Here is a 27637-nt window from a genome sequence, read left to right on the forward strand (position 1 = left end):
TCAGAATCAGAATCAGAATCAGAATCAGAATCAGAATCACACACGGCAAATAACTTGGAATCGTGAGTCTGTGAGGCTTTCTCGCAAACAGGGCAGCACAGCGCGTCCTGGCGATCCATCGCTCCGAGTCGCCAGAGCGTCAGCAGTCAAGTGTCCAGTCAGATGCTGAGGTTTGGACCTGCCACGGTCGCTTGTTGAAACCTTGACAATTGTGCGCATCGCTTTGGCCATCTACATACACATCCTTGTCCTACCCATGCCTCACCATCATCGCTGCAGTCCACAGACCACCATTGCCTTTGCACAAATCGTCGCACCCATCGGCTTGGTTGCTACATCCAGCTGCACCTTCTAACACGCGTCTTTCATCGCAAACGCAACGCCCCGAGGCTGGTACTGCATCGAAATCTGCGGTTAGAGTTATCACCCGTCGGCCCCCTGCCACATTGCCGCATCTGTCGCCATCCATTACTCAAGCAAACCCATGGATGATTCCGAACGACACTTGCGAGCTCATGGTTCCCTTTTCATTGCAGTAACAACCGTCCACACTTTCTCATTAGCACTGCTTCACATGCCCTCCACCAGTCAACAAAAGCCAAGTTTGCTACGCTAGATCATGTCGACCATGACTCAAGTCGACCCCAGCTCTGCATCCCATGCAGTACCGTCTCGTCATCACCTTGAGAGCGACCAACAAGCATCCAAGCTTTCCGAGATCTCGTTTGCTTCGACGCTAGCCGACGCGCAACATTCCCACTTTAACCCAGCCTTACAATCCGCAGGATCGACCGTAAACCCACCTTTACCCTCTACTTGGTCAAGATCAGACTACAGCGTCGACCCGCCGCCAGGCTCCATAGAGCCCGCCGGTAGATCTAGTAGCTCGAGCGCATCGCACAAAGGCAAGCAACCTAGCAATGGCCATCACATTGATCCAGAACATCTCAAGCTTGGCACCATCGACGAGACCGCTGCAGCAAACGTCAACGCATTTACCACCGACGAGCTGTACAGGTCCTCAGCCAACGGCTATCTCCGATTTGATGCTGGCCATCATCGTCAAGGACGTGGCCGCACCGACTCTGCCGACTACAGCGAGCCTCCTTACTCACCTTCAACCTATCCGCCAACAAGCGAAGAGGATTCGGAAGCCAAGCGCGTGCAACAAAATCTGGAACGCTGGGCGGCTGAAGAGCGCCATCGTCGCAAAGCGCAAAGGTCCTCAAAAATCGGCTCGAATCGAAACTCGGCCGTCTCTGGCGCAAGCGGCATCACTCATCGCTTGTCCATATTGCGATCGGCTGCGTTTTCTGGCAACATGCATAACAATCTGGGCGCCGGTCCTTCGTCCGAGAGACTCGCCGATGCTGCAAGCGCAAGCCCCAGTGTATCATACACCACTGCGTTCACAGATCGACATCGCGAAGCAATACCGCGTCCGACTGTCACTTCTTCAACAGGCGCACCAGATGCACCAAGAGGCTTGCATCGTCCCGCCAGTCCGTCGTCCTTCGAAAGCTCACAGTCAAACGGCTCTCCGGCCTCGGAAGACCACGAGTCGAACAGGATCCTACCTCGCATTGGCTCTCGTGTGCCTCCTGCCACACACGGCTGGCACGTCGGTGGAGGCAGTGCAGGTGATTCCGACGCTCTCGACTCGGTTGACAGCCGCCATGCGCACGATCCGTTCCGTGATCCTTCCCAAGACGACAACTTCCCAGCGAAGCGCTTGTCGCTTAAGCCGACACCAACAGCAACTCGCCCCATCGTCACCGTCGGACGAGCTTCTAGCATCCAGCGCCGAGCGTTGGAAACGAGTTACAAGGATGCAAAAGGGAAAGGAAAGGGTCGATCTATGCCGACCATTGTCGCCACAGATACCGAGGCTGAGGCTGAGGAGTATGGACCTGGCAATGCGAGTGAGAATCCTTTCTCTTCGAGCCAAGACCGAAGCCGAGACCAAGACTGGTTACAGCGAATCAGAACCACTTCCACCACTATCCATCAGGGCGGCCTAGATGAGGAGGTAGCCATGGAGATTGCAGGAAGCACAAACAAAATGGACACGAGCGGCGATCTTGGCGAAAGCACGCTCGACACAGTTGTTGGAGCTCGACGAGCGCCAGCGCGTACATCGACGAGCAGTTCCAAGTTCAGAGAACTTGGCATTTCCGAAGGCGACGACTGGATCGAGTCAGTGGCAAGTGGTAAAGCGCAGCAGCACGGCAGTACAACAAGTATGCGCATTCCTAGACGCGCACAGGCTGGCAGCGATCAAGACGAGTCTCGTAGACCTTGGTGGACCGAGCTTCTCTGTGGCTGTAGTCGTGATCAAGACGATGATGAACAGGTAGGGTCTTGCGCTTCTCCAATCAGCGTCCACTGAGCACCAACGACCAACAAGCACGAAGCACGAAGCACGAAGCACGAATACTGACCATTCCGCTTTTGCCTCTTTTCATCCACCAACGTGCTATTGCTCGGTTCATACGACAGGCTGGACGCACGAATCCCATGGAATAGTTGATTCATTTCACGCTTCGTGCTTGGACGCATTTCGCAATACATGTCGCGACTTGTTACATAACTTGAGCCAATCAACGTGTGCGATCGCGGGAGGCTCTATTTTCATAAGCACGTCGTGCGGCTTGCGGCTTGCGGCTTGCGGCTTGCGGCTTGCGGCTTGCGGCTTGCGGCGTGCGTTGGACGCTGGTCTCTGTGATCTAGCAAGGCAGTATGCAGAAGTAATCGCCGTTGTACGCGTTGGCGACGATGTGATAGATACCGAACTGCGAGCGCGGCTAGTATGCCGGCGGGGCTTCCGCCGCCTCCGCCGCAAGCCAGTCGACTGTTCGTACTCAGCCAACACTCCGAGCTTCCGCCAACAACACGCGATCGCCGACCCACGAGTCAGTTGGTCCTGAACGCACCACGGTACACCCGCTGACTCACACGCACACACCCAAGACACGCTGAGGATCAACGCTGTTGTAGGACAAGTGAAAAGTGACAACCGTGCAGTAGAGCAAACACGGGGAACCCAAGGATTGATGTACAGCCTGTACGCTGAAAGGATCGAGCCGAAACGTGCCAGGCATGGTCGACGCCATTATCGACCGAGGAACGGATCTTGCGAGTAGTCTTGATACAAGGGACGTGCGAGTGAGTTTACCGTGACACGTTTGTCCATCTCAATGTCCTCGATCAATGCGTCTGTGCAATATGTAGAGGAAGTCGTATGACGATGATAGTCAGTCCACAAGGCGTCGACAACCATGCAAGGACGAGAGGCGGTGTCGGTGTAGTCGTCAGCATCGGCGAGCAAGTCGATGGCAACGAGCGCAATACACAAAAAAAAAAAAAAAAAAAAAAAGACAAAAAGACAAAGACAATGTCAGTCGGCTGCTGGGCGATGAAACACGCGCAACGCAGCAATCCCGAATGACGCAATGTACCAAACTCACCCAGCGAATCGTAGTTGTACTCGGGTCGCACGTAACCCAGAACGACGACGCGAATCTCTAGACCGTAAAAATCGTCTGCAAAGTCGTGCAGAATGTGTACCTCCTGTGTCCAAAACCAAAGCAAAAGAGGCGAGAAAAAGCATGAGCATCGACAGTGTCAAAGTGGGTGCCGACCATCGCGGGAGGCACAGCAGGCGTGCTGCTACTTACGGCAGTCTTGTGTGTGTTCTTGTAGAAAGGATTCCAGCCAACGCTCATGACCATGGGGTAGACTTGCGTGTCTTCGTGCTGGAGGTGGACGCGTTTGGTCTTTTTGCTGCGTGCGGCTGCTAGACTACTTGAGGAGGAGGAACTTGAAGCCGTAGCGCCGTGCAACGAGCCGACGCCGTCGTTGAGCTCGGAACGGCTGACGTCGAGCTCCTTGTCTTTTCTTGTTGCTTGTGCCTCGAGAATCGATGCTGCGTTGGGCTGAACACGCCCAAGAAAGCCGTCACCGATCGGACTTGCGCCAAGTACCACCTCGTTTTCGTCGTCATCCACTTGGGTGGAGGGATTGGAGGGATCGACCTCTTCCGAGTCGGTTAGAGATGGGTCATCGGGATCCTGAGGCAAGACACGGGCGAAGCCAAAGTAGACACCGGTGCGCGTGAGCGAGGAACCTGGACCGACCACCTTGGACGGCAAGTTGGCTGTAGGGCAACCGAGATCCTTGGAGCCGCGGCCAAAGCCTCTTTCAACCTTGCCGCGTAGGTAGATTGGGTAAGGACGCTCGGGAGCATGAGGTCCACACACCTCTGGACGACGATTCGGGGATGTGGGTGACTTGAGCGCCTGTGCTTCGAGCGAGTCAGTCATTGGCGTAAGGGAGCTGTGCCAACTCGGAGAGCAGATCACGTGGGATGACTGAAGCGAAGGGCGCTGAGCAATGGGATAGCACAGCCACTAATCCGACAGGGGGCACAAGGCGCTATTGATAGCACGAGGTGGTGCGTACAAACGTCGCGATGCGAATCGACGTCAAGCGCCTAACCAACGAGGTTCTACGTACACACGTACACGATCAGGACGAGATAGCGGTCGAGATTGTGGCGAGATCGTTCGAGTGTGGCTATGAGAGGGTATCTAGGATCGAGCCAGGGTGGAGTGGACCAAGACGGAAGGTGACGAGCGTCGGTGTTATCAGGGCGACGGAGAAGCGGTTGAAGACCTCTATGGATTGAACGGTACGCGTTGAAGGACGTGAGATGACTCGAAAGTAGCGAGAAAAGCTTCCAAGTTGGTATGTCGATGGCGCAGCAGACGGAAGAACAGAGACAGATGCTGAAGCGGATCCGTGATCGATGGATGGGAAAAAGATGGAAGAAAGGAAAGATGATGTTGCTAAGAGTGATGGATGATTCGGTACTATGGATAAAGGCGGCAGATTGACACTTTTGTGTGCAGAATCTCCAGACTAAACTGGCATCCGTGATTGTTGATTCGTGATTGTTGATTCGTGATTCGTGATTTGTGATTGCGCCGTGCCGCGTTTCGACTCGTGTGAGGCAGAGAAGTACCAATCGAGCGCCAAAGTGTCACTTTCCAGTCGCACGGTGCTTTCTTTACTCACCACTCACCACTGGTTCAGGCTCGCACAGACAACCTTTTCTCGTTGTTCTTTTTGCTTTTATCCTTTTCTAATAATAAATCTGATTTGGTCAACAGGCGATAGGCGATAGGCGACAGCGAGTCAGACAAACAGACAGAAAAATCTATTTTATTTACAATAATAATCACGAATCGTGAGCTATAGAAAAAGGGCGATTCACGAACATTCGTGAATCGCGAGTAAAGAGCAGATGGGCGCGCCTCTTTTTACAGCTTGTTGCTACACTCACGGCTCACGGCTCACGGCTCACGACTCACGACTCACGACTCGTGCCTGTGCGGGAGCGATCTTGTGGGTATTCCTATTCACCAACGTCTTGCGCTGATCGCCTTGGTCGCTGTTGATGTCGTATGCACAGGTTTCATGAAGCCTTGTCTCTGTGATTCGCTCAGCCGCTCTCGGCGCATGAGTTGTGAGCAACAATCAGCCCTTCGTGATTCGTGCTTCGTGCTTCGTGCTTCGTGCGTAATTCATGATTCGTGATTCGTGGTTTGTGATTTGTGGTTGGACCGATGACACAAACGACGGCGGTCTTTTTTAGTCACACGTAGTCACCGACTCGCAGAAGAGAGATCGCTCGCCAGCCTGCCCGAGAAGATGGACTCGATGTACTCCCTCTGTTTGACTGAAAGCTCTTTCTCAGATAAGTTAACCCGACAGAAAAAGTGACGCTAGGCACAGCCACCTGACGCTGACACGCGCTGACACTCAGTCGTGAGAGACTCTTGGAAGCCTGGAATCACGAATCGCGATTTCGTGCGCGGATGCTGGTGAGCTAAAGGCTAAGCACCGCCTTTGTGCAAGCCTGATGCACCCCATCGCACCAAACATGAAACGTCCTCTCCGCACTCTGACTTTGTTGCTATGGCTCGGACTGACTCACTCGAAGCAGGGGATCCGTCGAACTGTACCATGCACGGCGGCTGCTGCTGCTGCTGCTGCTGCTGCCAACCGAAATTCGCGAAAAGCCCATTCGCTCGACTTAGCTTCCGTATCTTGTGCAACTCTCTCCAAGCGATGCGTGCAGGCGAGACACGCGGCTGCATCGTGGTCTACAGAGGGCCTCGAGGGCCTCGATTATGCATCACATTCGCAGCTTGCTTTGCATCTTTAACGAGTCAAGCATTCTGTGATTGCCGCGTCGGTTCTCGGTTGGCTTGGTAGAATGAGTGGTCGAAGCGTTGCCGTACGTTTTCCGTACGTTTTCAAGGATGTGCGCGGCTAGCAACACCATCACATGGGCATACAGATCGACGGGTTCAGGTCGGAGCTTTGAAATTTCCAGCATTTCACGATCCGTGATTCGTGATTCTTTTTCTTTCCAGTTCGAATCCAAATCTCGGCTATCACGCTTCGAGATTCTATTATTCTGTGATTTAACCCTAGGAGGAATAAGGTATCGTGGATGCTAGTCACAGTCACGAGTCCGTGATCCAGCGGCGTTCTGGTCAAAGCGCGCTATCCGCCAATTCACGATTTCGATTCATGTTCCCTCGACAAAATTGAATCCCGAATCGTGAGTGGTTTATCTGGTCAACCAAGGCCTACAGACTTTGCGAGCTACGTTATCAGAACATTGTCATTCACGACAACACGCAAGCTGTGGCGCTCTTTTGTCATACGTCTCAATACCTTTGAGTCTTCGACGTGCAGCGGCGCTTGATCACCGAGCAGACGCTGCCTTTCCAACGGAAATCTGTCTGGCTCTACGCTACCAGAGCAACGTTAATGATCGTTGCCAAACCTCGCCACCTGTGCGCGACCACCGTCTGAACGCCGACCCGAACGAGGTATTGGAGACGAAACTCGTTTTTGTTTGGCCATGTTGATCTTGGTCGCTGTCTTCTGCGCCTCTTCGCGCTCCATCTTGATTCGAAACGCCTGCTTGTCGGGTCTGAAACTCCTGCATCTGCTTCTTCAGCTCGACGTGATCATGGCGTGACAGTCAACCGCAGACATATTCACGATTCATGATTGCCTTCTTCCGTGGGCGCCACCCTCTCCAGCTTCTCTTTCAGTCGCAGTGGGGCAAGTGGGAAAACGGCGTTAGAAAGGAAATCGGCGTTAGAAAATTTGTCCGGCACCAGCCCCGGCCTATCGCGCAAAAATTGAAAAGTCGCCGCCCTCAGCTGCAAAGACGTGAGAAGACCGTCAGTTAACTCTAACCCTAACCCTAACCCTAACCCTGTCGAGTCAGATTCAATACGTCGCGTGTTGCCCTAACGTCCTGCTCGCATCGACAAGAACGGAACGGCGCTTGTCGTCTTTGCTGGTGCCTTGCCCTCATCCATCACGTTAGGTGTATGATCTTGGCAGTGTCGATTCTTTGCCACCCGAGTTTTTCTGTGGACACCTTGTGCTGTGTATTGTATGGGATCGGCTCCGTTTACGCATCTGTAATCGTGAATGTCCCGACGCGAATTTATCATTTAATATCATTAAAATATCACCGAAGTCACATAACTAGTGTGAGCGCTTACATCTCGCGATCAGATGGCCCAACATGATCTGAATTCTTGAATCGCGATTCTTATCGGGCATAATCAGAATCGATCGTCCATCGGGAATGAAACGTGAATGTCACGTGCGGGAAAAGCTGACTGTGGCAAGCAGCAAGAAGAAACGACGGCCAATAAGCATTCGTGATTTTGGCAGGTGACTCACGTTTCTTCATGCCGAAAACCGTGCACATCTTCAGATCGACTCCGCGAACCAACCAATCATCTAAACGTGCAAGGCAAAGAAAGCTGCTTCAATTACACTCCACTCAAGTTAACATTGCTTTGCATCAAACATCGACCACAGCCTCAGCCTCTCCATTTTCTCCACACGCAGATATGAAGTACCTCAGTACCAGGGGCGGTTCCGAGCGCCTCACGTTTGAGGAGGCCGTTCTTACCGGTCTCGCTCCCAACGGAGGTCTTTTCATCCCTCAAGAGATTCCACAGCTGCCCGCCAACTGGCAGTCTGAATGGGCCGACCTTTCCTTTTCCGAGCTTTCGCATCGCGTCCTCTCCCTTTACATTCCTCAAGACCCAGCAGAAGGCGGCATTCCTTCTGCCGATCTCCAGCAGGTCATCAACAAGTCGTACGCCACGTTCCGACACAAGGACATCACACCGCTCGTACGATTGGATGACAAAGAATGGTGTCTCGAACTCTGGCATGGCCCCACATTTGCGTTCAAGGATATTGCGCTTCAGCTTCTCGGCAACCTGTTTGAATACTTTTTGCAGCGAAGAAACAACGGCAAGCCGGCTGAGCAGCGTGAGAAGCTCACCATCGTAGGTGCTACCAGTGGTGACACCGGTAGTGCTGCTATCCAGGGTGTACGATCCAAGCAAGACATCTCGATCTTTATTCTTTTCCCCCATGGCCGTGTCAGCCCCATTCAGGAAGCGCAGATGACTACTGTGCTCGACGACAATGTCCATAACGTTTCCGTCCAAGGCACATTTGACGACTGCCAGGACGTCCTCAAGGCGCTCCTCTCTGACGCCGAATTTAACGCCAAGCACCGTTTGGGTGCCGTTAACTCGATCAATTGGGCGCGTATCCTTGCTCAGATAGTCTACTACTTCGCCGCATACTTTAGCTTCCGCAAGCAGCTCGGTTTGTCTGCTTCCCAGTCTACACCCAAGGATCTCGAATTTGTCGTTCCCACGGGCAACTTTGGTGACATTCTCGCTGGCTACTATGCCAAGCGAATGGGTCTACCCGTCTCGCGACTCGTCGTGGCTACCAACGAGAACGATATCTTGCAACGATTCTGGGCCACCGGCCGATACGAAAAGTCCAGTGCTGCTTCATCCTCCTCGGCGGCTTCCTCGGCACAGACCGAGCCGGCAAACGGTTCTTCCGATGGTGCTCAGCAGGGCGGTGTTCGAGCCACGCTTTCGCCCGCCATGGATGTTCTGATCTCTTCCAACTTTGAACGTTTGCTCTGGTATGTTGCTTACGAATCGCAAGCTCCCTCCAACGCCGACGCCTCTGAACAAGAAAAGCAAGAGGCCGCAGGACAACAACTTGCGTCGTGGATGCAGTCGCTCAAGACTGAAGGTCGCATCGCCGTTGACGAAGCACAGCTAGCCATCGCCCGCCGTGATTTTGCCGCTGAACGAGTTTCCGACCAAGAAATCCGCGAGACCGTGTTGCAGTACTTTGTCCGAAAACCTACTGCTGCCTACCCTGCTGGTTCGTACCTCGTCGACCCGCATACCGCTGTTGGATTCAAAGCCGCCGCGAATGCGTCGAGCACCTCGTCCAACGCACACCAGATTGTACTGTCCACTGCGCATCCCGCCAAGTTCGCCGAGGCGGTTACTTCGAGTTTGGAGAGTGCAGGTGCAGATTTTGATTTCGAGCGCGATGTCCTGCCAAAGGAAATGGTTGGTTTGCTGGAAAAAGAAAGGAGAGTGATTCATGTGAAGCCCCAGGGCAAACCCGGTGTAGAAGGGCTGGTAAACGCGGTCAAAGATGTGGTCGAAAAACAGGCCGAAGTGGTCAAGGCTCGTGCGCCATCTGCTAACACTGCTAGTGTATAAAGCTCGCTTGTCGAGATCTTGGTTCGTATGCAATGCCTCAGACAAGGTTCTTCAAACGCCTCTGGAGCCGTGTTTTGTGTGGATTCGTAATTCGTGATTCCGTGATTCACGATTATGAGGCTCTTAGAGTATCACGCATGTCGTTGAGCTTGAAGCTGATCGAGTTGCAATCGTAAATGATTCCCGCGAGGAGACTTGGATTATGTAAGCTGCATGCGGTCTTGACCGCAGCTCCCAATTTTGTGGAAAAAAAACCCCCCAGTCACGAGTTGAGATTTTCGGAAGGAAGAGAAACGTCACAAGCAAAGGTCTCACCCCGTTCGTGATTCCATTCTGTCTCTTCTTCACTACCACCAACTGTGACATCGAGCTATGCACGAATCTTTGCATTCGTCGCTTTCTTTATGGCGCTGTCTTGTCGACAGTGGTCGCATGTGTACCTTCACTGTTCGTTTCAAGCAGGATTGTTCTCGATCGATGTTCTCAGCCCGTTTGGACTCGTTTTTTCGTTCAATCCGTCGCTGATCTTGCGACTATTCGTTTCGTCGCTCTGAACGCTCTCGCCGCTGCTCGTCTTGTCGACGACATGCCTCACCTCGCACATCACACTTTTGAGCTCGACCTAGACATTCTTCCTCTTCCCTTGCACTCCCCTGTCTTACCTGGCTCTTTCGAAGCCCCGCAAACTCCGCCTCTCTTTCTTCGAAAGATCGCAGGCACGTAGTTTCTCGTGGGGTCAAAAAGTTAGATTCTAGCCTAGATGAAAAAGCTGCAATACTTAAGGTCGTGTATCGACTAGGTTCAACTATACCCAAAGGTCGACGCACACTACCCAATTGCTGTACATTCCTCCGCCTCATTATTTCTTACCATTCACGATTGTATCTTTCTAGCACTGCACGTTCTGGAATTCAAATCTGACCCGAATCGATCGAGCATTCGTGTCTCTCGAGAACAGACTGTGGACCGGTACAGCAACTCAGTGCAGTCTGCAAAGAACCCCAAAGTATAAGCTGGTAGCCAAGAAAAATGACAGTGGTGTGTGACATTGTTTGGTCAAGATGGAAAGAAAACGGAGCGAATGTGAAAAGATAGTGGATATCTAGGACCTGTGTGATCTGATCGACACGCAACAGACGTAGCCTAGCATGTAAGGAGGACGTTATCAAAAGAGGGAGGCGTGCGGGGAAGCGCAGAGAGAGGTGGTCTTAACCGATACCGTTAAATGTCATGGTAGCAGCAGCACCACCACCAACGATGGCGGCAACTTTCTTGAAACTCATACCTCCCTTGGCTGCTTCCTTCCCAGCGCCAGCTTCGGCAGACATGGCGCCTTGGATCGTAGCCGGTGAGCCCGCTGTACCTGGTGTAACAGCAGGCATGTCTGACACCATAGCCGGTCTCGCAGAGCCCATAGCAGCATCAGTACGATACAGAGACGCTGCTGAACCCCCCCTACCCATCCAAGTGCCACGTCCGAGCATTCCTGCTCCCCCTTCCGATGCCAAACCAGCTTCGCCTCGGGACAAACTGGCAGCTTCTCCTCCAAGACCACCACCTCGGCCAGCAAATGCTGCACGAGCCGTGCCACTCTCAGAGAGACCAGCGCCTCTGGCGAGCGATGCAGTTCCAACATCAGCACCTGACACAGTAGCACCTCTAGCGAGTGCTGCGGTTCCAGCCTCAGCTCCGGATACTGCAGCACCTCTGCCGAGCACAGAAGCGGCTCCAGCACCAGCTCTCGCTAAAGCAACCGCTTCTGTCTCAGCGGCTACAGCTGCACCCGCAAACCCCAATGGCACTCGCTTTCGCAACATGGATCGCTTCTTGAGGACAGGATCTGCCGCGCCCGCTAAACCACTGGTATCACCATTAGCAGTACCGGCGGAAGTATCACCAGGAGTGCCATCACCACTAGTGCTCAGCGTTGAGACCCCAGCACTGGACGGCATGCCACCGCCAGCAGAAGACATCGCAGCGGCGCCATAATTTATGCTCGCCGGAGCACCCGTCGCTAAGCCAGTCCCAACACCGCTCATCGGGCTGTATGAGCCGGCACCGGTACCCGTCTGACCCCTCTGAGCTTCAAGGTAGGACGTGTACAGCTCGCCGCCCGGGATCATCGGCCCCCGAGTGTTGGCGTTAGGGGTGACCAGAGGTACTGGCTTGTTCTTCTGCTTTTCGCCGACAAATATGTTGCCTGCCAGAGTTCCGACAAACATGGCTGTACCTCCGATTGTCAGTGCGGTGCCGAATCCTGGAGTACGCTTTGATAGCGACCGAGACTCGACTTGATGGTCGGAAGCCGTATGAGCAGTGTTGCCGTCAGCAGAGGCATCTCGCTTTTTGAGCACGCTCCCTCCACTGCCGCCGCCCCCGCCCCCGCCACTTGCCGGTGCCTGGTAACCAGCGGCAGCATTGAGCGAATCTCCCAGCGATGATATGCCTCCCGATGAGGCGCCGCCGGAGCCGTAGGTAGGGGGAGAGAAGCCAGAAGCTCCACCGTCTCCGGAAGCTGCCAAATAGCCTCCTCCCGAAGAATCGTAAGCGGCACTAACATCGCTACCAGGAAGCGGCTTGACCGGGATTCCGGCAAGAGGATCCGTCTGCGAACCACCACTGGCTCCACCAGTGGGGTCTGCAGCAAGCGCGCCCGCACCGCCTTGCATCTGCGTTGCCTGCTGCTGCTGCTGCTGCTGCTGCGCCATCAGTTCCTGTTGCTTCTTCTTGGCTTCTCGCTTCTTTTCGTCCTTTTCCTCGTCTCGATCTGTGGGGAATTGGGTCGCAGACTGAGCATAACCCAACAAACCACCCACGACCACCAGGGCACCAGAAGCGAGCAAACCGCCTCGCTTCTCCAGACTATCAGCAGCGCGGCGTTTGAGGACGGGAACACCGCTCTGACCGCTGGCCGCACCATCGGGAGCAGTAACACCACTAGCAGCAGAAGTAGAAGATTGAGAGAGCTCGTCCGGAGAGGACGCCTGGCCTTGTTCGCGAGCTGCAGTCTGAGCCCTCGCTTGCTGCAGAGCCTGCTCTTGTTGGAGCTGTGTGACGTAGTTGGAATAGCCTGGCATGGCGTTGGTCGCGAGCTGCCCTGGTTGACGGTCCGGCACGCCAACAGCGCCGTACGTCGGTCTGTCATCGATGTCCTTGAGAATGTCTCGGTCTCGCGGATTGTACTGTCGCCATCTGGCATGCGTCACGCCTCCGTAGATCAACGGAACCACACTACCCACAGTGATAGCGCCTGCAAGTTTCGACCAAGGCCCACCGGTGAACAAGAAGCGCTTGTCCAGCTGAGAAGAAGCTCGGGCATCAATTCGATCTCGATCTCCGTTTACTTCTCTTTTGCGAAGAACGGATTGAGACTGGCTCGACAAAGGATACACCAAATTTTGAGCCTGCGATTGCGAGGCGCCTTCAGTGTCGTACACGTCGACAGGGAACTTTATACCGTCTACATTCGGAGGCGTTGAAAGAGCCGAGCTGTAATCTGGGTTTGATGAGGCAAGTACCGGCAAAGTCTGACCAGGCGTCGCAGCTGCGGCACTGAAGGCATCCTTTGGTTTGAGTATGTTCGGATCGTATGGATTGAACGGAGGAGTATCCATATCTTCCTTCTTCTTTCCCATCACTGTCGATGTAAAGCCTGGAGAAAGCAAAGCCCCAAGGCCAGCTCCGACTACACTCGAGATGTATTGTCGCTTGGATAGCTTTAATTTTTGAACGCTCTCCTTAAGCTGGCCAGACGGGTCGGCAGGCGGCAGCTGTCGGCTTCTGACGAACCGCCTCTGTACATCAGACTCAGCAACAGCACCGTTAGACAGATGGCGCTTTTGCAGGCGCGTGAGCTGAGCCTTCTCCACCTGTCGCTTCGATTTGTGGGACTGACTTTCATCCGGCTTGTCCGTGGGCAAGGACATCAGCGTGTACTGCGAGCCATCCCATCGTGCCGCCGTATCTATGAGCGTAGGCGGTGTAGGTGGCGCCGAGAACTGATAGGTCGCTTGCAGAGTCGTCTTGGTTGAGAAGATAAAGTTGACCACGTTCAGGACAGCAGCAGAGAGGCCAATGGCACTTGCTGCTCTCGTGATAGATGGGAACTTGGGAGGAGCCTTACCGTATTTAGCCATGTGGATCGAATCCTCGACTTGCATAGTGTGCTGCTTCTGTCTTTCCGCTTCGCGACGTGCGTTCTCGATTCCGGTCACCTTGGTCTGTAGGTCGTTCAGTAGATCTTCTTGTGGTACGAGTTTCGACACAGTATCTCCGACTTTTTGTGCTTCTCCGGGTGTCAGTTCGCGAGCATGTAAGCGGTCAACGACGCCTTCTGAGCGACGATGTTTCTTTGGTTGGCGCGCTTCTTGATGATGACGACCGTGCTCGCCGTTCGAGCTATTCTTTTTGTCGCCGCCATCACGCTGTCTGAGCTTTTGGGCTAACAATTCATCTTTGGCCGAGGCAGGCGCAGCTTGGGCCGTGAAGGCTAAGCATGCCAAGCAAAAGAGAAGCAATGCCCCGACTCGCATGACGAGTGAAACAGTGCTGGAATGAGCAGATCGATTGGTGATCTCGAGGCCTGCCTCTTAACAATCACGTCAAGCTCCGATTACTTGTATGCTGGGAGTCGGCTTGTTTCGATATCGTTTTGCTTCGAAACCAGTGGTGTTGGAGATGAGTCAAGCTGTTGCATAACCAGACAAAATCTAGGTGCCACACAGGCAGGAGAGCGTTGGCAGCGACCCACCCACCAGAACGTGCCTGGTCAGGTTATAGAGGCCAGCTTAGCCACTGGTTTCGCATTGATGAAACACGAAAACACTTAATGAAGCCACGTATTACAGCCCAAGTGTACTTTTGTGCTGTAAAGCTACCTCGCTGATCAGTTAGAGGTGGCTCGCGCACAGTGAAAATGAACAGACATCGAGCTTCATTACAGTCTCGTACGTTTCGTTGGCATAGCAATGGATCGACGACTGTCTCTTTGGAAGCCCTCCGAATAGCTCAGCTATCGCAATGCCTGGACGTCAAGAAGTCAGGGAAAAAAAGCGCACATGACAGAGAAACGAGAAATGTACCTCGTCGGGAGCGCTCAATGTACTGTACAGTATTCTTTAGGGACAGTCGCTACGCATAAACAACTGTGGGTGGTGAGCCACGGACCGTTTGGTAGGAGGACCCATGGCTGACAGGCACACCCTCTACTGCGTTGCATGTGGGTCGCAATGTGGGTTGAGCATGGCGACGATGGATAGCAAGGAAGAGCCGCTTGAGCATGACAAAGATTCGGTTCATTGTGTTGCTGAGCGCTCGATTTGGGCAACCGCTCTCGGTCTGTGAAATGAAACAAGCTGAAGGACGTGGTCACGCTGGCAGTCAATCGCCCCACCAGAACCTCCGAGTGGCTCAGCGTTGTCTTGGTTCATATCCTGGATCATCACAGATGAGGTGGCCCTTCAAGCTCGTCACTCGACGACTCTGGTCATTTCTTCTGTGGTGGGAAAGAGACCAAGCTTGTCACCGCATCGTGCTACAGCATCTAGGGTCATCGAGGTTGGCTTTCGTGCTTCGGGCAACTTCTACCGTCTGACACACATACTTGAGAGCCCACACATGAAAGGGTGTGCTTTCCTGCAACTCAACAGGGGACGTTCCTGTCGATGTATGTCGCACCCAGCTCTCTGTCATTTATCTTTCAGGGGAAGGCAAAAGCAGAGTTGCCCGTTGTCTCGCTGTTGTCTTCGATCTCTTTGAATAACACGCCTCTTCTCTCGACCTGGATCCGGGAATGAAATGCCTTGCACTCAGCCGAACTTGTTGCCTTACCTTTGTGCCTGCCTCCTGGAATACTATAGACATTCGTCGTTTTGGTGTCACAAAATCTTTCTTCTCCCCACCTTCTCTCTCCGCTCTCTTCTGCTACTCGGATTGAGTACCTTTTGTCACGATGGTGCGGTCGTTGAGCTCGAGCATGGCGCTGGTCGCCATGGTCATGCTTGTTCTCTGTACTTGTGAAGCTGCTTCGGCAAGGCTGATGCTGCCCTCTGCTCGTCATGCTCACAGAGGTCTTCGAAGAGAGCTATTAGCCAGCCGCTCCAGCGCAGACTGCCCCAAAAATAATGGGACGCTTACGCCCCTCGTTCAGGAGCAGATCGCAAAGCTGTCATCAGCTTCAATGCGTCAGGGGGGTAAGCAAATGGAGCAGGATACGGTTCTGCCAGATGGCCAACAAGTCCATGTACAGGCCAAGTCGCAACAGAGCGGATCGTCGCGCTCGTGGGCCTGGTCGTGGTCCTCGCACTCTTCGCGGTCATCATCATCGTCGTCCAAGTCCTCGAATGCTTGGGGAGCGAGGGATAGTTCTGCAGACGATAAGGCTCATCCAAGTTTGAAGCTCGAGCGAGAGATTAGCAGTGTCTCGAGTCCGACCTCTAGTCCCAAGGAGCAAGACCGTCGTCCTAAAGAAAACCCCGTCTATGCCGTCGTCAGGTCTAGCCGCTCTCAGCACCACTCGGACACGAAAGCTCAAGAGTCGTTCACGGCTAAGAATAAAGATGGAAAAGTGACGAGAAGCTTCCGCAGCAGCGAGTCGAGCTCGTCCTCGTCTACTTTGTCCTCCAGCACGTTCTCCACCGTCAACAATTACGTGATCAGCGGCAATGCTGAGAAGTCGGGCAATGCTGCGCCCTTCACCGACCCTCAGGTGCAATGGACGCGAACGCCACCTTTGTTTTCCGCCGCCTTTTCTGTCAACACTGCCATTGGTCATCATATTACCCGTCCAGCGCGCGCCGATGTCTGCAATCGTCGATTCCCATTTTCCAACCAGCAGCACGGCAGAGATCACGAAGATCCTCGCTTCAGCCAGCCTTTTGCTGAAGAGGGATTGGATCCCGTGTCCAGACTTGCTCTCGATCTACACAATGCCGAGCGAGCGCGCTACCACCTGCCACCTTTGCAGTGGAATGCCGAACTGGCCAATATGGCCTCGTGCTGGGCTGATCTCAAGGCGTACGGTCACTCGGAAGAACACTTTGTGGCTTCGGGCGAGAACATTGCCAGGGGTATTGGCGATCCATGCTACAGCAGCCCGATGGAAGGCATGAAGAATGGCGTCTACTCGTTCCTCGACGAGGACCGCAACTGGGCGCAAAACCCACACTTGAGTGAAGCCGATGGTCACTGGACGCAAATTGTGTGGAAGGATACGCGCTTTGTCGGATGCGCTGTGTCGCAGCGCAAGCACTTTACGCCCGAATCCGTCCAAGAGGAGAAGGCGTCAATGTACATCGTCTGCGAGTACTATCCGGCAGGCAACGTCGAAGGCCTCTTTGATGCTCAGGTACCGGCCAAGGTTCAGCCTACGCCTCGCCTGCGTTCCAGTTGCTCAGCTAACGAGAGACACGGCAGTTGAGATGGTTTCCATCACGTTGAGCCCCAACCTCTCTCCAAGCGCGCAAATGCATTCACTCTTTTACCCGCTTGTGTTTGCATTTATTTCCCTTCGCCATATTTCGCTTTGTACGGCTCGCAGGTCGACACCGTTTTCCTTGTCGCCTCATCTTTACATCTTCTCTCTGGCACCATCTCGCCGTCCAGTTAGTCCATCACTCTCTTTGATCGCATGTCTTCGTCCAATTGTCCATCGTTCTACATCCTTTCGTCGATTTCCGATGTCCTTGGTGCTGGTCACCTTTCATCGATATCTAGAAAACGATATGCGAGCTTCTCTTGTCTTGTTGTCTGTGCTCCTCAGTCACAAGTAATAAAAATGTCATTGTGAAAGAGGACGAGAGTATGTTATATGAACGCAATCAGTCTTCTGCGTTTCAATTAAGTCTATCCCGGCTAGCTCAGTCGGTAGAGCGTCAGACTCTTATTCAAGGGTTTCCGAGATTACTCGGAGTTCATCTGAATGTCGTGGGTTCGAGCCCCACGTTGGGAGAATTTTTTTGCCAGCTTTGGTTAGGGTTATTTTGATTTTTGGTCTTCGAAGACCAGCATGGTTCAAGCCAGCGAGCGGGTCGCGTGAAGCTTGAGGAAGCGCGTCTCATCTTCAGACAGAATCGTAAACGCAAAAAAAATTAAAAATTAAAAATCATCGCTTGGACCCTGAATTTCGAGCATGCTGTAACGCTGTAACTTGGCACATTCACGTTTCGTGAATGGTAATCGTGATTCACGGTGACCACGCACGAAGCTCCTCGGTCTGTCTTGAATCATTACATCCATCATCACAACACACAAACACACACAGAGGCGAAAACACCCACATTACCGTCGACAACCCCATATCCATTGAAATCGAACCGCGCTTGCAGCACTGATGCCACAACGGCAGCAAGTTCACGCGCGCTGACGGTTCAGTAGCAGCGCTGCAATTTAAGTACTTCTGACACTGGACATCAAAGGCACAACATGCGCGCCTCTACGGCTGTCAGCGGGATTCGCGGCATCTTTCCGCTCATCCGCTCGCTCGCGCCGCAGGCAATCTCTGCGCCCTTCACGCTCTCTGCGCTTCGAGGATTACGACTGGCGATCGATGCCACGCTGTTGGTACAACGGCTACACTTTGCAGATGATCCCCATACGTCTCGCCATGTGATTGGTTTCTACAGGCTAATCACTTCGATGCATCAACATGGCGTCATCCCAATGATGGTGTTCGACCATCCGCAAAAGAGATTGGCCTTGAAGGACCGCGAGCAAGTCAAGCGCAGACATAAGCGTGAACTCGATCGTATACGCAGCAAGCTCGAACGCGAACGACGCGGTCGGCTCGTTGAACTTGAGACGCATCTTGACGCGCTGTCCGAGTTGCAAGAATCCGAACGTCGACACGTGGCAGAGCTGCTGGATCAATGGAGAGCACAATCGCAAGAGTCATCCTCATCTAGCGTGCATCCGCCATCGCTGCCATCGACACCGTCAAGACCGGAAACAGTAGCCTACAACATGCACACGAACTGGTTGCAACTCGAAGAGAGCCTACGTGATGGTGGCTCAAGCCATTCCAAAGGCCAAAGGGTGCTCGCCGAGGCCGAGAAGCAGGTCTACCAGACAATCGCCGCTCAACTTAGATCAGGCGAGGCTCCACATCCGTTGCCTGCGCTGGATCAAGAAATGGACACTCCGCTCGATGCAACACATGATGCAACTCCACCCCTCTCTCTGACTTCGCTAAATGCAATGCACCATTCGCTCACAAAGACCTACGACCGAGCAACCTCGCCTCTCTCAGCGTCGATCTATCAAGACTGTGCCATGCTCTCGTCGCTCATGGCTGTGCCGGTGTTTTGGACGGGTGACGGCACACGCACAGGCGGAGGCCGGATTCACGAAGCAGAAGCATATGCTGCCTCGCTCGTCCGTTCGGGATTTGCAGATCTGGTGGCGAGCGAGGACAGCGACGTGCTGCTGTACGAAGCGCCTCTTTTACGCGGGCTGATGGGTGGGATACGCACTGCTGGCGGCTTGAGCACCGACAGAGGTGCGAGAGGAAAGCTCGAGGTTGTCTGCGGAACTCGAGCACGTACCCGCCTGTTTCCACGCTCAGACCTCCACAAGTTGATCCCAGAAGTCTCGAGTGCTCAAATTGTCAATGCGCGAGAAGGCCAATCGGACGTATACGAGCGATTATCCCGTTCGCTCATGCTTGACTTCGCCCTTCTCTGTGGCACCGACTTCAACCGTACGATTCCAGGTATCGGACCGAAAACAGCGTTGCGTCTACTGAAAGAACACGGTAGCATCTCGACTATCCTACGCAAAGAGTCGAAAAAGTTTCGCCCGCCAGATGGATTGTCGATCCGAGAGTATGAGACCGAAATCCGACATGCGAGGATGGTGTTTCTGCAACCGCCCAAGGTGCGAGCTGCGGCAAGGTCGATACTGGGTAGTGCGGCATCGATCGAGGCTGCTGCATCGCAATCGAGGGTGGGTAACAGTGTCGAAAGCGTACTGTTTGGTGAGGATTCCGTGGCGCCGCAGCAAGTTGTGGCTCATGGTGGCACGCCAGATGCCGCAGGTGCGCTGGATGCTGCAGTCAACACATACTGCACCGCAGAGCTCGCCTTGGACACGCACGTGTCGGAGCTCTCCACCGACACAGCGACCGATTCGGCCGCAACAAACTCGACCGCCGCCTCCACCACCGCTCCAGGAATCCTGTCGTACGACCGCCAACGCGTACACCACTTTCTCCGCTCACACGGCGTCTTCCGCGCGCCTGACACCCATCCCCACTGGCCACTGGAAACGTTGGACCATCCCGAATCACGCCAACAAGAGTGGCGCGATCTGCTCGACCTCGAACTCGGCCTCACCTCTCCCAGCCGCGACAGTACGGCCATCGAACCAGACGATGCGCGCCGAGCAACAAACGCGCGCTTGCAAATCGCAACTCTAGGTGCAGATTTCTTTGGAGAACGCCAAGTCGTCGCTTGTTGGCAACCGCATATGGAACAACAGCTGAGGAAAGGGACGAGCGACGCACTGCCGAATCGGCCCGAGTCCTAGCAGATAGTGCATCTCAACATCTCGACAACATCATCAAGTCCATATATGGTTCACTCCGTTAGCCTCTGTGACTAGGCGCATCATCCTGCCTGAGTAAAATATATAATTTGTTCAAAAGGTGGTCAAAAAATGATTTCTGCCGGGTTCGAACCGGCGACCTCCTCCGTAAGCCCTAACGTTCTGATCAGAATTGTTAAGGAGACGCGCTAACCAACTGCGCCAAGAAACCGCTTCATGTCAACTACTCAGTTTTATTGACATTATTATTGCAACTGTTCTGTATCAGGAAAGGATCGTGTGTAATACCGCTCACGTTGCAGTCACACTTGTCCTAAGATGTTGTGCTTCCTTCAGACGGGAGATTAGATCGCAATTCTGTCTCTCACTCTTACCACGGTAACCATGCCTGTCCGCTCTCGGAATGCATGCGCCCAGGCGGACAAGGGGTGTGTCTCATTCATTATATATTTGAACAGAAGCTTCGGGAAGTAAAAAGAACTGTCGACATGCAGACATAAAAAATGCCGAAAAAAGAAAAGCCAAAAACAAAAAAGAAATTGACTCCCAATAGGGGGCTCGAACCCCTGACATTCAGATAACAAGACCAAGAACTTCTTGGAGACCTTTGCTTAAAAGTCTGACGCTCTACCGACTGAGCTAATCGGGATGGAGTTTGTCTGCTTTTGACAAGATAGGAGGCTGGTACATATATATATCATAGAAATTGGTAATAATCTGACCAAGGTCTTTTTCTTCAGGGAGTCACAGAGGTTCGCTGCAATCGTGAAGATGTTGGAGTAATGTCCTATGAGCGTAGGATGGACAAATGCATGTAGGAAGAATGTCGCGGCTTGATGTATGCGGAAGAAAGGTTCGGACCACTTTGCAGTCACGATCTGGTCCATCAGCAAACGAAGGCAAGGTGCGTCGGACTGAGGAGCTAGGCGGCTAGACTCGGCACACTTCCCCGCCTTGCCATGCAAACGCAAGATGCGATCGACAGCGGCCAGCTCAATGCGTGTCAGTGCCAAGGTCGTCTGGTTCTCATCAAGTCCAGGTTTCTTGGAATGACACAGCGGACACACACCTCTACCTTGACTCGGCGACGAAACCCACGAAGTGGAACAAGTGGAACAGAATCGTCCTCAAAGTCCGTTACGGAGAGCATGCCCACCCAGCTCTCGCCCTCGCTATCTCTCTCACATACAGCCATGGAAATGGGAAAAGGAACAAACGTATTGCAAACATCGAAAGGAAAGAGGTCAAGAAAGAGAATCAACGAAGGAGTTTAGGGAACCGGCTCGTTCTTATCGTCTCAAGCCTTCTGCTGCTGAAGCTGAAGATTTCTGTGCAGCTCCGTCTTGACATCAACAACTCGGTCGAGCAGCTTGGCGATAACCTGGTCGCGGTTAGCATCGAACGCCTTGTTGAGCTCCTCAAGCTTTTGCTCGGTTTCCTTGTCTACGGTGGTCTGCGAGCTGGAGGTCGATCCTTCGTGCTGTAGAATGACGCAATTGGGTGTTGTGAAGGACGAATGCACGAGAACGAGACAGGTTGGGAAGAGCAACAATGGTTAGAATTGCAGTGTGTTGGAATAAGCGGTGGGAGGCATAGCTACTCACCTCCTTCTGGAAATCGTTGAATTCCTTCTCCTTGTTGGATTTGAGCTGTTCGATCTCTTTTGATGCTTCGCTGCGGGCATCCTTGAGCTTCTGAGTTCGGTCTGAGGTGGACAAGGATGGGTGGGGGATGTAGAACAGAGAGGAATAGAAGTTCCAGCAACGTAAGCGAACTGATGGTGCGCAACATGTGCGAATGGTATTGCGATGGTGCATGGAAGTTGTGATAGCGAAAGTGTCTGTGCTGGCGTGTGATTGTCTACTTACAAGTTCGTGCCTTCTGGACGATCTTTGCGGCCTCCTTTTCGGCTTCAAGGAGGGTCTGGATACCCTGTGATTGCTGTGCGGCCTGCATGGAACAAGTTGGTGATTGGGACGGACCAAAGGTTGAAGCAAAGGAGTGGTGAGCGCTTATGGCGTGTATGGATTTAGGGGCGGAGTGGAGCCGTGCTATTGTTGACGGTATTGCAGCGAGTGTATGATGCTTACCATCTTGAGTGTGCTCGTTGAATGACAAAATGCGATCGATGGTGATGCCGAGAAGCTGATGATATATCGGTGGAGGGCGATGGTTATCAGAGAGTTGAAATTCGGCTTCCGTGTTCGTGGTACACGAGTGTTGTCAGAGGGGCATTTTGCTCCTGCGTTGCATCCGTGCGCCTGCCAAGCTGAACTCACAACTAGGCGATCTTGTTCTAGATGGACGATTCGCAATTGTCTCTGCCCGATCTGGTCGCATCCGATTGAAACTGTCTACGGTTGACTCGTGACTTGGGCTATTCACAGTTCACTTAAGTTAAATAAAATAGTTAGCAACGAGACTCGCAACTTTCTAACAAACAGGCCAACTCAACCATGAAGGAGTAAACCGTCGACGGTCGTGAACAAGCCAAACACGAAACAGAAAAATCACTCACAAGAGAGAGAGAGAGAGAGACGTGAGAAAGACAGACACACTCACCACGACTCACGTTCAGCAAAATAACTTTTCAGAACAGTCCCCCATCACGGAATCGTGAATCACGAATCAATCGTGAATGTTGAGAATATTCAATCACGAATATTTTCAAGTCAGACCGGGCGAGTGACGAGTGAGTGGGACGCCGGGTTGGTCGAGATTCGTAATTCGTAATTCGTAATTCAGCAGGTTCACACGAGCAACCCGAACTCATCATGACTTACTTGTTCCTGAGTCGAACCGCACAGACTTGCTGCTCGCTTCACCACCATTCACGATTGCTCCGGCTTTCCTTGCTCCTACACATACACTCACTTTTCTCAACTATCCACAATCCGCTGTTCGTCCCAAATCGCTCGTGTGCAGGGTTTTGCTGACGGTGACGACTCCTTGGACTGTACACTCGAGTTTACGCATCCGACCAAGATCGCAGTCAACCAATCTGACCGTGTCGCCGTCATCAGCGTCTTTTGATCTACTGGGCACAATTTTGTCATTATCCATCGCCAATGCCTGTTGCAACGTAATCCGGCTCATAAGATTCACCTTTGAGTCGCTGCCCATCTGCTACGAGCACGCCAAGTCGTCTAGGCAACTTCGGTCATTAGCGGACAGTCCATTCATCACCACTCCCAGCTGGCATCCTTGACACTCACCGAATTGGGCTGCTAGCAATAGCTTCGTCACTATCACCAGAGAACATGGCAGCTCCGGCCAACACCGACGCTCTTGGCTTGCTGAGCGCCGCTCTCAACTCGTCCGACAAGCAAGATGAAGCGCGTCACCTCTCCGAGCTTCACAATCTTTTAAAATTACAACCTGGCAACATACCGATCCTTTTACCGTCCCTCATTTCTCTCTTGCCCAAAGCAAGCACGTCGCTTAGAACATGGATTGCCCAAGTCATGGACCTCGCCTTCTGTCGGCCCGCCCTCTCGCAAGACACAAAGGCCACTCTCGCAGTGCATGCACCTGAAGCCATCCTGTTGCTCATCAAAGATCGGGATCCGCGTCTCGCCAAGATTGCTGCACAGTGTTTTGCCAGCATGTATCCTGTCCTTTTCCGACTTGTCTGCAACGACCGCGCAAAGTCTAATCTCTGGCAGACCGTACAAGCCATCAAGGCACAGGTTGTGCATCTCTTCGACCACGGAAGTCAAGGTGCAAAGCTCGCCGTCATCAAGTGCTACCAGCGCATCGTTCAAACCCAGTCGCGCGCATCCTCGGATCCTCGAGCTCAGCTCAGGAACGATGTCAGCCTCAGTAGCGTTCCAACATCACATCCTTTCCTCAATGCTGCCAGCCTGGAAGAAGAGGGCAACCGTCTCTTTGCCCAAATCGTCACCTTGATTTTCACAAGCGACGTCACCGACCTCATCATGGCCTCGGTCAACTCGTTGGCGATCCTCGCCAAGGCGCGTCCCCAGCTCGGTTCTGTCATCCTGCGCGCCATGACTACATGGACTCCGGCCAGCCTCACCAACCTCTCCCACACCCAAATACGCAACGTTGAGAAAACGGTTCGCGTGTTTTATCTTCACTGCAGGCGTTTCCAGCTCGCTGGTCCCGAGGCTACTGCAATTCAAAAGGCTCTTGAAACGCAGCAGCGTCGTATGGAGGAGGGCGCCAAGGCGTACCAAGCACAGAAGGAGGCCGAAGCCAAGCGAAAGCGCGAGCAGATCGACGGAGAGCTCGAAGACACCAAAAGAATCAAGCTCGAGCATCATCAACAAGGTCAGGCAGAGGCATCTGCATTTGCATCTGCATCCCAACAAAATCATCCAGCAGCAGGCGAAGCTTTCCGCTACGCTTCCGTCAAGACAACAGGCGGGGTTGAGCGCAACCCTCTCGCCGCTTTCGATGTCCAGACGCTTCCCCTTGCGCTCGTCATTGACCTCATCATCGCCAATCTGCAAGCGCTCTCTGATCACGATCTCCAAACTGCCATTGCTAACATGCGCGCTAACTTGCCTCCGGACGCTTTCGCATCGCTGCAGCCAATACAATCTTCTGCAGGTCAAACACAAATGCCACCACCGCCGGGTCCTGCTCCAGGTCCTGCTCCAGGTCCACCGCCGCGACCGCCTCCCACGAACACAGTTCCAACAATAGCCAATGGCGACGGTACAACAGCATACGTCAAAACCGAGACAAACCCAGAAGACAGCACAAGTCTGGATGCTGCCAAAGATATCGTTCAGGACCCTCTCCAGATGGACATGGCAGAGGCAGAGGAGGATCTCGAAGCATTGGAAGCAAGCGGTCGCGAAAGGAAACATCGACGCGGTGCGCAGACAGCAGAGGAGGATGAAGAAGAAGAAGAAGAAGAGGGAGAAGGAGAAGGAGAAGAAGGAGAGGAAGGAGACGAACTTTCGTTGGCGGTCATCGAGAACTTTGCACTTGCACCACCAGAGTATCTCTCCCTCAGCGAATCCGACACCCTCATCAAAGATACAATTGCGAGAATATGCGACTTTGGCTCGTCTGCATCGTCAGCACTTGACGCCAGTCCAGCTGTACAGTCTGAAGCAGCTTCTCAGGCGCTTTGGTCTTCTTTGGTCATCCGTCTCGCGACACGCGGGTTTGCTGAGCCGCCTTATCCTGACATGGAATCATCGATGCAACCCCAGCCGAAGATTGTGGGTGGACTCGAGCCGACGCGAACACTCTCTGCACAGGCCGACATTATTCGCACCTTGATGCTCGAATTCGCCAAGGCTGACTTTGCGCGTCGTACGCGATTTGTTGTCTCATGGATGGCAGAAGAATGGTTCTGCGATCGAGTTCATCGAAAGCAAGCTGCCTCAGCTGGCATCGCAAGCAAAGATCAATATCCGATATGGCTCGAGAAGCTCGTGCAAGCGTGGATTCCCACCATTGATGCAAAAGACCGTTCGCTTGCCAAATTTCTTGCTGACCTGCCTGAAATCCCACCTACAGTGCTCGATCTTGTGGCAGCGCTTAGCAAGGACAAGGTGAAGATGGTAGCGGGCATGTCGACGTTGCAAGACATTTGCATCTCGCGTCCTGCGCTGCGTGATCAGTCGGCGCAAAAGCTGCTGCAATTGACCAGGACGAGCGACCGAAGTACGAGGGCTCGAGCGATTATTGCGATCAAGCAGTGCGCGGTTGCGAATACGACTCTCGAAGCTACGATTCTGGCTTTTGCTCGTAGCAACTTGGATGTGCTGATCGAAACTCCGCAGCCGGCGGAGGCGGCGGAAACCGAGGAGGAGCAGGCCGAAGGAAAGACGACGACCGACGCCAATGGCGCGAACGGATATATAAAACCAGACGAAGATGCTTCGAAGAGCACGCTCGCAGACGTCGCCCAAGAGGAGGAGCAGCCAGAATCCACACATCCGACCAACACCGAGGACGTGCTCCGCTTTGTCGAACTGCCATTCTCCTTGTGCACCAAGATCCCCGACATGCTCGACGAGATCTTCCTCGCGTATCCACGCACACCTCGGTTCGTTCAGCAAGCCATCGAGACACACATTGTGCAGCTCATCCGTGCACTCGGACCATCGCATCCGCGACTTGTCACGTTGCTGCGCAACTTTCCCGCTGGCGCCGACTCGCTGGCGCTGTGCATCCTCAAGACGCTGACCGAGAAATCTCGCACGCCGGCGATTGTTGAGCTGGTGAAGGAGTTGGTGGATTCGCGAGATGTGGATCCGCGCTTCCTGGTGCCCATCATGGCAGATCTGGACAAGGCCGAGATCATGAAGCGCTTGCCGCGCGTGGTGACGATTCTTGCATCGAGAGCACCCGAGGACCGGGCATTGATCAAGTCTGTTTTCCAGAGTATCGTCCAGATGCCGCCGCAAGGGTTTGGCTCAGTATCTTCCAATCTACCACGCGTGCGATCGACCGAGCTTCTCACGCCGGTGGAGCTGATGGGTCTGCTCCACAATTCGGAACGAGAGATCGGGCTCAAGAATACGGTCGCCGCCATCCAGATTTGTTTTAGCATGACCGACGTCTATCGGTCCGAGGTACTGGCTGCGGTGCTCAATCAGATTGCAGAGGAGCCTTCGCTGCCGATGCTCTTCATGCGCACGGTGATCATGGCCGTGTCGACGTACAAGTCGCTCTCGGGCTATGTGGCGAGGAATTTGCTGTCGAGATTGATTACCAAGAAGATCTGGTTGAACGGTCCGTTATGGGACGGCTTTATTCTGTGTGCTAAGCAGACGGCGCCGAGCAGCTTTGGTGCGTTGATTCAGCTGCCACGCGAGCAGTTGAGGGAGGTGGTAGGTAGGCAGCCCGAGTTGAGGACCGGATTGGTGGAGTACTTGACCGGAAAGGCGGGTGGCAATCGGGCCAGGTTGGCGAGTTTTATGGACATGCTGGGTCCAGAGCCGGGCAGTGCTGATGCGGACGCGGCGGCGGCGCGCGAGGACCCCCGCGATCCATCTGCGTAGTTGCCCTCTACCCGTGTGGTTGTTTCTGCAGAAATGCTCCGATTGCTGTCTATTGCATGTCCGCTATGATTCCATCATGCCAGAACTTCCTTGCCAAGATGCATATCATGCTTGCAGACCGACTTGTAAAACACCGCGGTTTTCGTTTTGACCACTATCCCGATCACATTCAGAATCCACGATAACGTCACAAAGCGATCACATCAACCACGAATATCACTCGATCCCAAACCGCGCACGTGTTTGGACGTACGTGCGTCTTGCATCTGCTGCCTGATCCAGGTCGGGTCGCTCTGATGCAACACACGTAGGACGTATCCCAAAAACGACAGAGTCAGTCGTGAGTGTTTGTGCGAGGACCGTCCTCGCTTCAGAAAGAAACACGCGTGAATCGTGATTGTCGAGCAGTGCTTCCGTTTCAGACTGCGTCATGTCAAGTACGTGCAAGTT

The 27637-nt window shown here is 53.5% G+C and overlaps 8 protein-coding genes and 3 non-coding genes across 11 annotated transcripts; 6 read left to right on the plus strand and 5 right to left on the minus strand.

The window, feature by feature from the left end:
- Positions 1 to 619: 619 nt before the first annotated feature.
- On the plus strand, positions 620 to 2526 carry UMAG_12260 (uncharacterized protein; the record flags this gene model as incomplete). The annotated part of the gene is made up of 2 exons (XM_011392907.1): positions 620 to 2353; positions 2500 to 2526. The coding sequence occupies 2 exons, from the start codon at positions 620 to 622 to the stop codon at positions 2524 to 2526; spliced, it is 1761 nt and encodes a 586-aa protein (XP_011391209.1).
- Positions 2527 to 3112: 586 nt separating this feature from the next.
- UMAG_11141 (riboflavin kinase) lies at positions 3113 to 4322 on the minus strand (the record flags this gene model as incomplete). The annotated part of the gene is made up of 3 exons (XM_011392885.1): positions 3113 to 3216; positions 3468 to 3570; positions 3678 to 4322. 3 exons carry the CDS (start codon positions 4320 to 4322, stop codon positions 3113 to 3115), a joined length of 852 nt encoding a protein of 283 aa, XP_011391187.1.
- Positions 4323 to 7952: 3630 nt separating this feature from the next.
- On the plus strand, positions 7953 to 9659 carry UMAG_11142 (putative threonine synthase (o-p-homoserine p-lyase); the record flags this gene model as incomplete). The annotated part of the gene is made up of 1 exon (XM_011392886.1): positions 7953 to 9659. The coding sequence occupies one exon, from the start codon at positions 7953 to 7955 to the stop codon at positions 9657 to 9659; it is 1707 nt and encodes a 568-aa protein (XP_011391188.1).
- A 1208-nt stretch (positions 9660 to 10867) lies between these two features.
- UMAG_04342 (uncharacterized protein) lies at positions 10868 to 14191 on the minus strand (the record flags this gene model as incomplete). The annotated part of the gene is made up of 1 exon (XM_011392750.1): positions 10868 to 14191. One exon carries the CDS (start codon positions 14189 to 14191, stop codon positions 10868 to 10870), a length of 3324 nt encoding a protein of 1107 aa, XP_011391052.1.
- Positions 14192 to 15633: 1442 nt separating this feature from the next.
- On the plus strand, positions 15634 to 17076 carry UMAG_04343 (uncharacterized protein; the record flags this gene model as incomplete). Its single annotated transcript, XM_011392751.1, has 1 exon — positions 15634 to 17076. The coding sequence occupies one exon, from the start codon at positions 15634 to 15636 to the stop codon at positions 17074 to 17076; it is 1443 nt and encodes a 480-aa protein (XP_011391053.1).
- A 428-nt stretch (positions 17077 to 17504) lies between these two features.
- On the plus strand, positions 17505 to 17607 carry UMAG_16075. Its single transcript has 2 exons — positions 17505 to 17541; positions 17572 to 17607. It is a non-coding gene; the product is annotated as a tRNA-Lys (tRNA).
- A 473-nt stretch (positions 17608 to 18080) lies between these two features.
- Positions 18081 to 20180, plus strand: UMAG_04344 (uncharacterized protein; the record flags this gene model as incomplete). Its single annotated transcript, XM_011392752.1, has 1 exon — positions 18081 to 20180. The coding sequence occupies one exon, from the start codon at positions 18081 to 18083 to the stop codon at positions 20178 to 20180; it is 2100 nt and encodes a 699-aa protein (XP_011391054.1).
- A 130-nt stretch (positions 20181 to 20310) lies between these two features.
- On the minus strand, positions 20311 to 20409 carry UMAG_16076. The gene is made up of 2 exons: positions 20372 to 20409; positions 20311 to 20346 (listed from the first exon to the last, which is right to left on the minus strand). It is a non-coding gene; the product is annotated as a tRNA-Val (tRNA).
- Positions 20410 to 20741: 332 nt separating this feature from the next.
- On the minus strand, positions 20742 to 20847 carry UMAG_16077. Its single transcript has 2 exons — positions 20811 to 20847; positions 20742 to 20777 (listed from the first exon to the last, which is right to left on the minus strand). It is a non-coding gene; the product is annotated as a tRNA-Lys (tRNA).
- A 648-nt stretch (positions 20848 to 21495) lies between these two features.
- On the minus strand, positions 21496 to 22291 carry UMAG_04345 (putative vacuolar atp synthase subunit g (vma-10); the record flags this gene model as incomplete). Its single annotated transcript, XM_011392753.1, has 4 exons — positions 21496 to 21678; positions 21803 to 21903; positions 22067 to 22148; positions 22289 to 22291. The coding sequence occupies 4 exons, from the start codon at positions 22289 to 22291 to the stop codon at positions 21496 to 21498; spliced, it is 369 nt and encodes a 122-aa protein (XP_011391055.1).
- A 1167-nt stretch (positions 22292 to 23458) lies between these two features.
- Positions 23459 to 27187, plus strand: UMAG_04346 (uncharacterized protein; the record flags this gene model as incomplete). The annotated part of the gene is made up of 1 exon (XM_011392754.1): positions 23459 to 27187. One exon carries the CDS (start codon positions 23459 to 23461, stop codon positions 27185 to 27187), a length of 3729 nt encoding a protein of 1242 aa, XP_011391056.1.
- Between the last annotated feature and the right edge of the window lie 450 nt (positions 27188 to 27637).

The sequence above is a fragment of the Mycosarcoma maydis genome, chromosome 14, assembly GCF_000328475.2.
Source record: "Mycosarcoma maydis chromosome 14, whole genome shotgun sequence".
Taxonomy (NCBI): Eukaryota; Fungi; Basidiomycota; class Ustilaginomycetes; order Ustilaginales; genus Mycosarcoma; species Mycosarcoma maydis.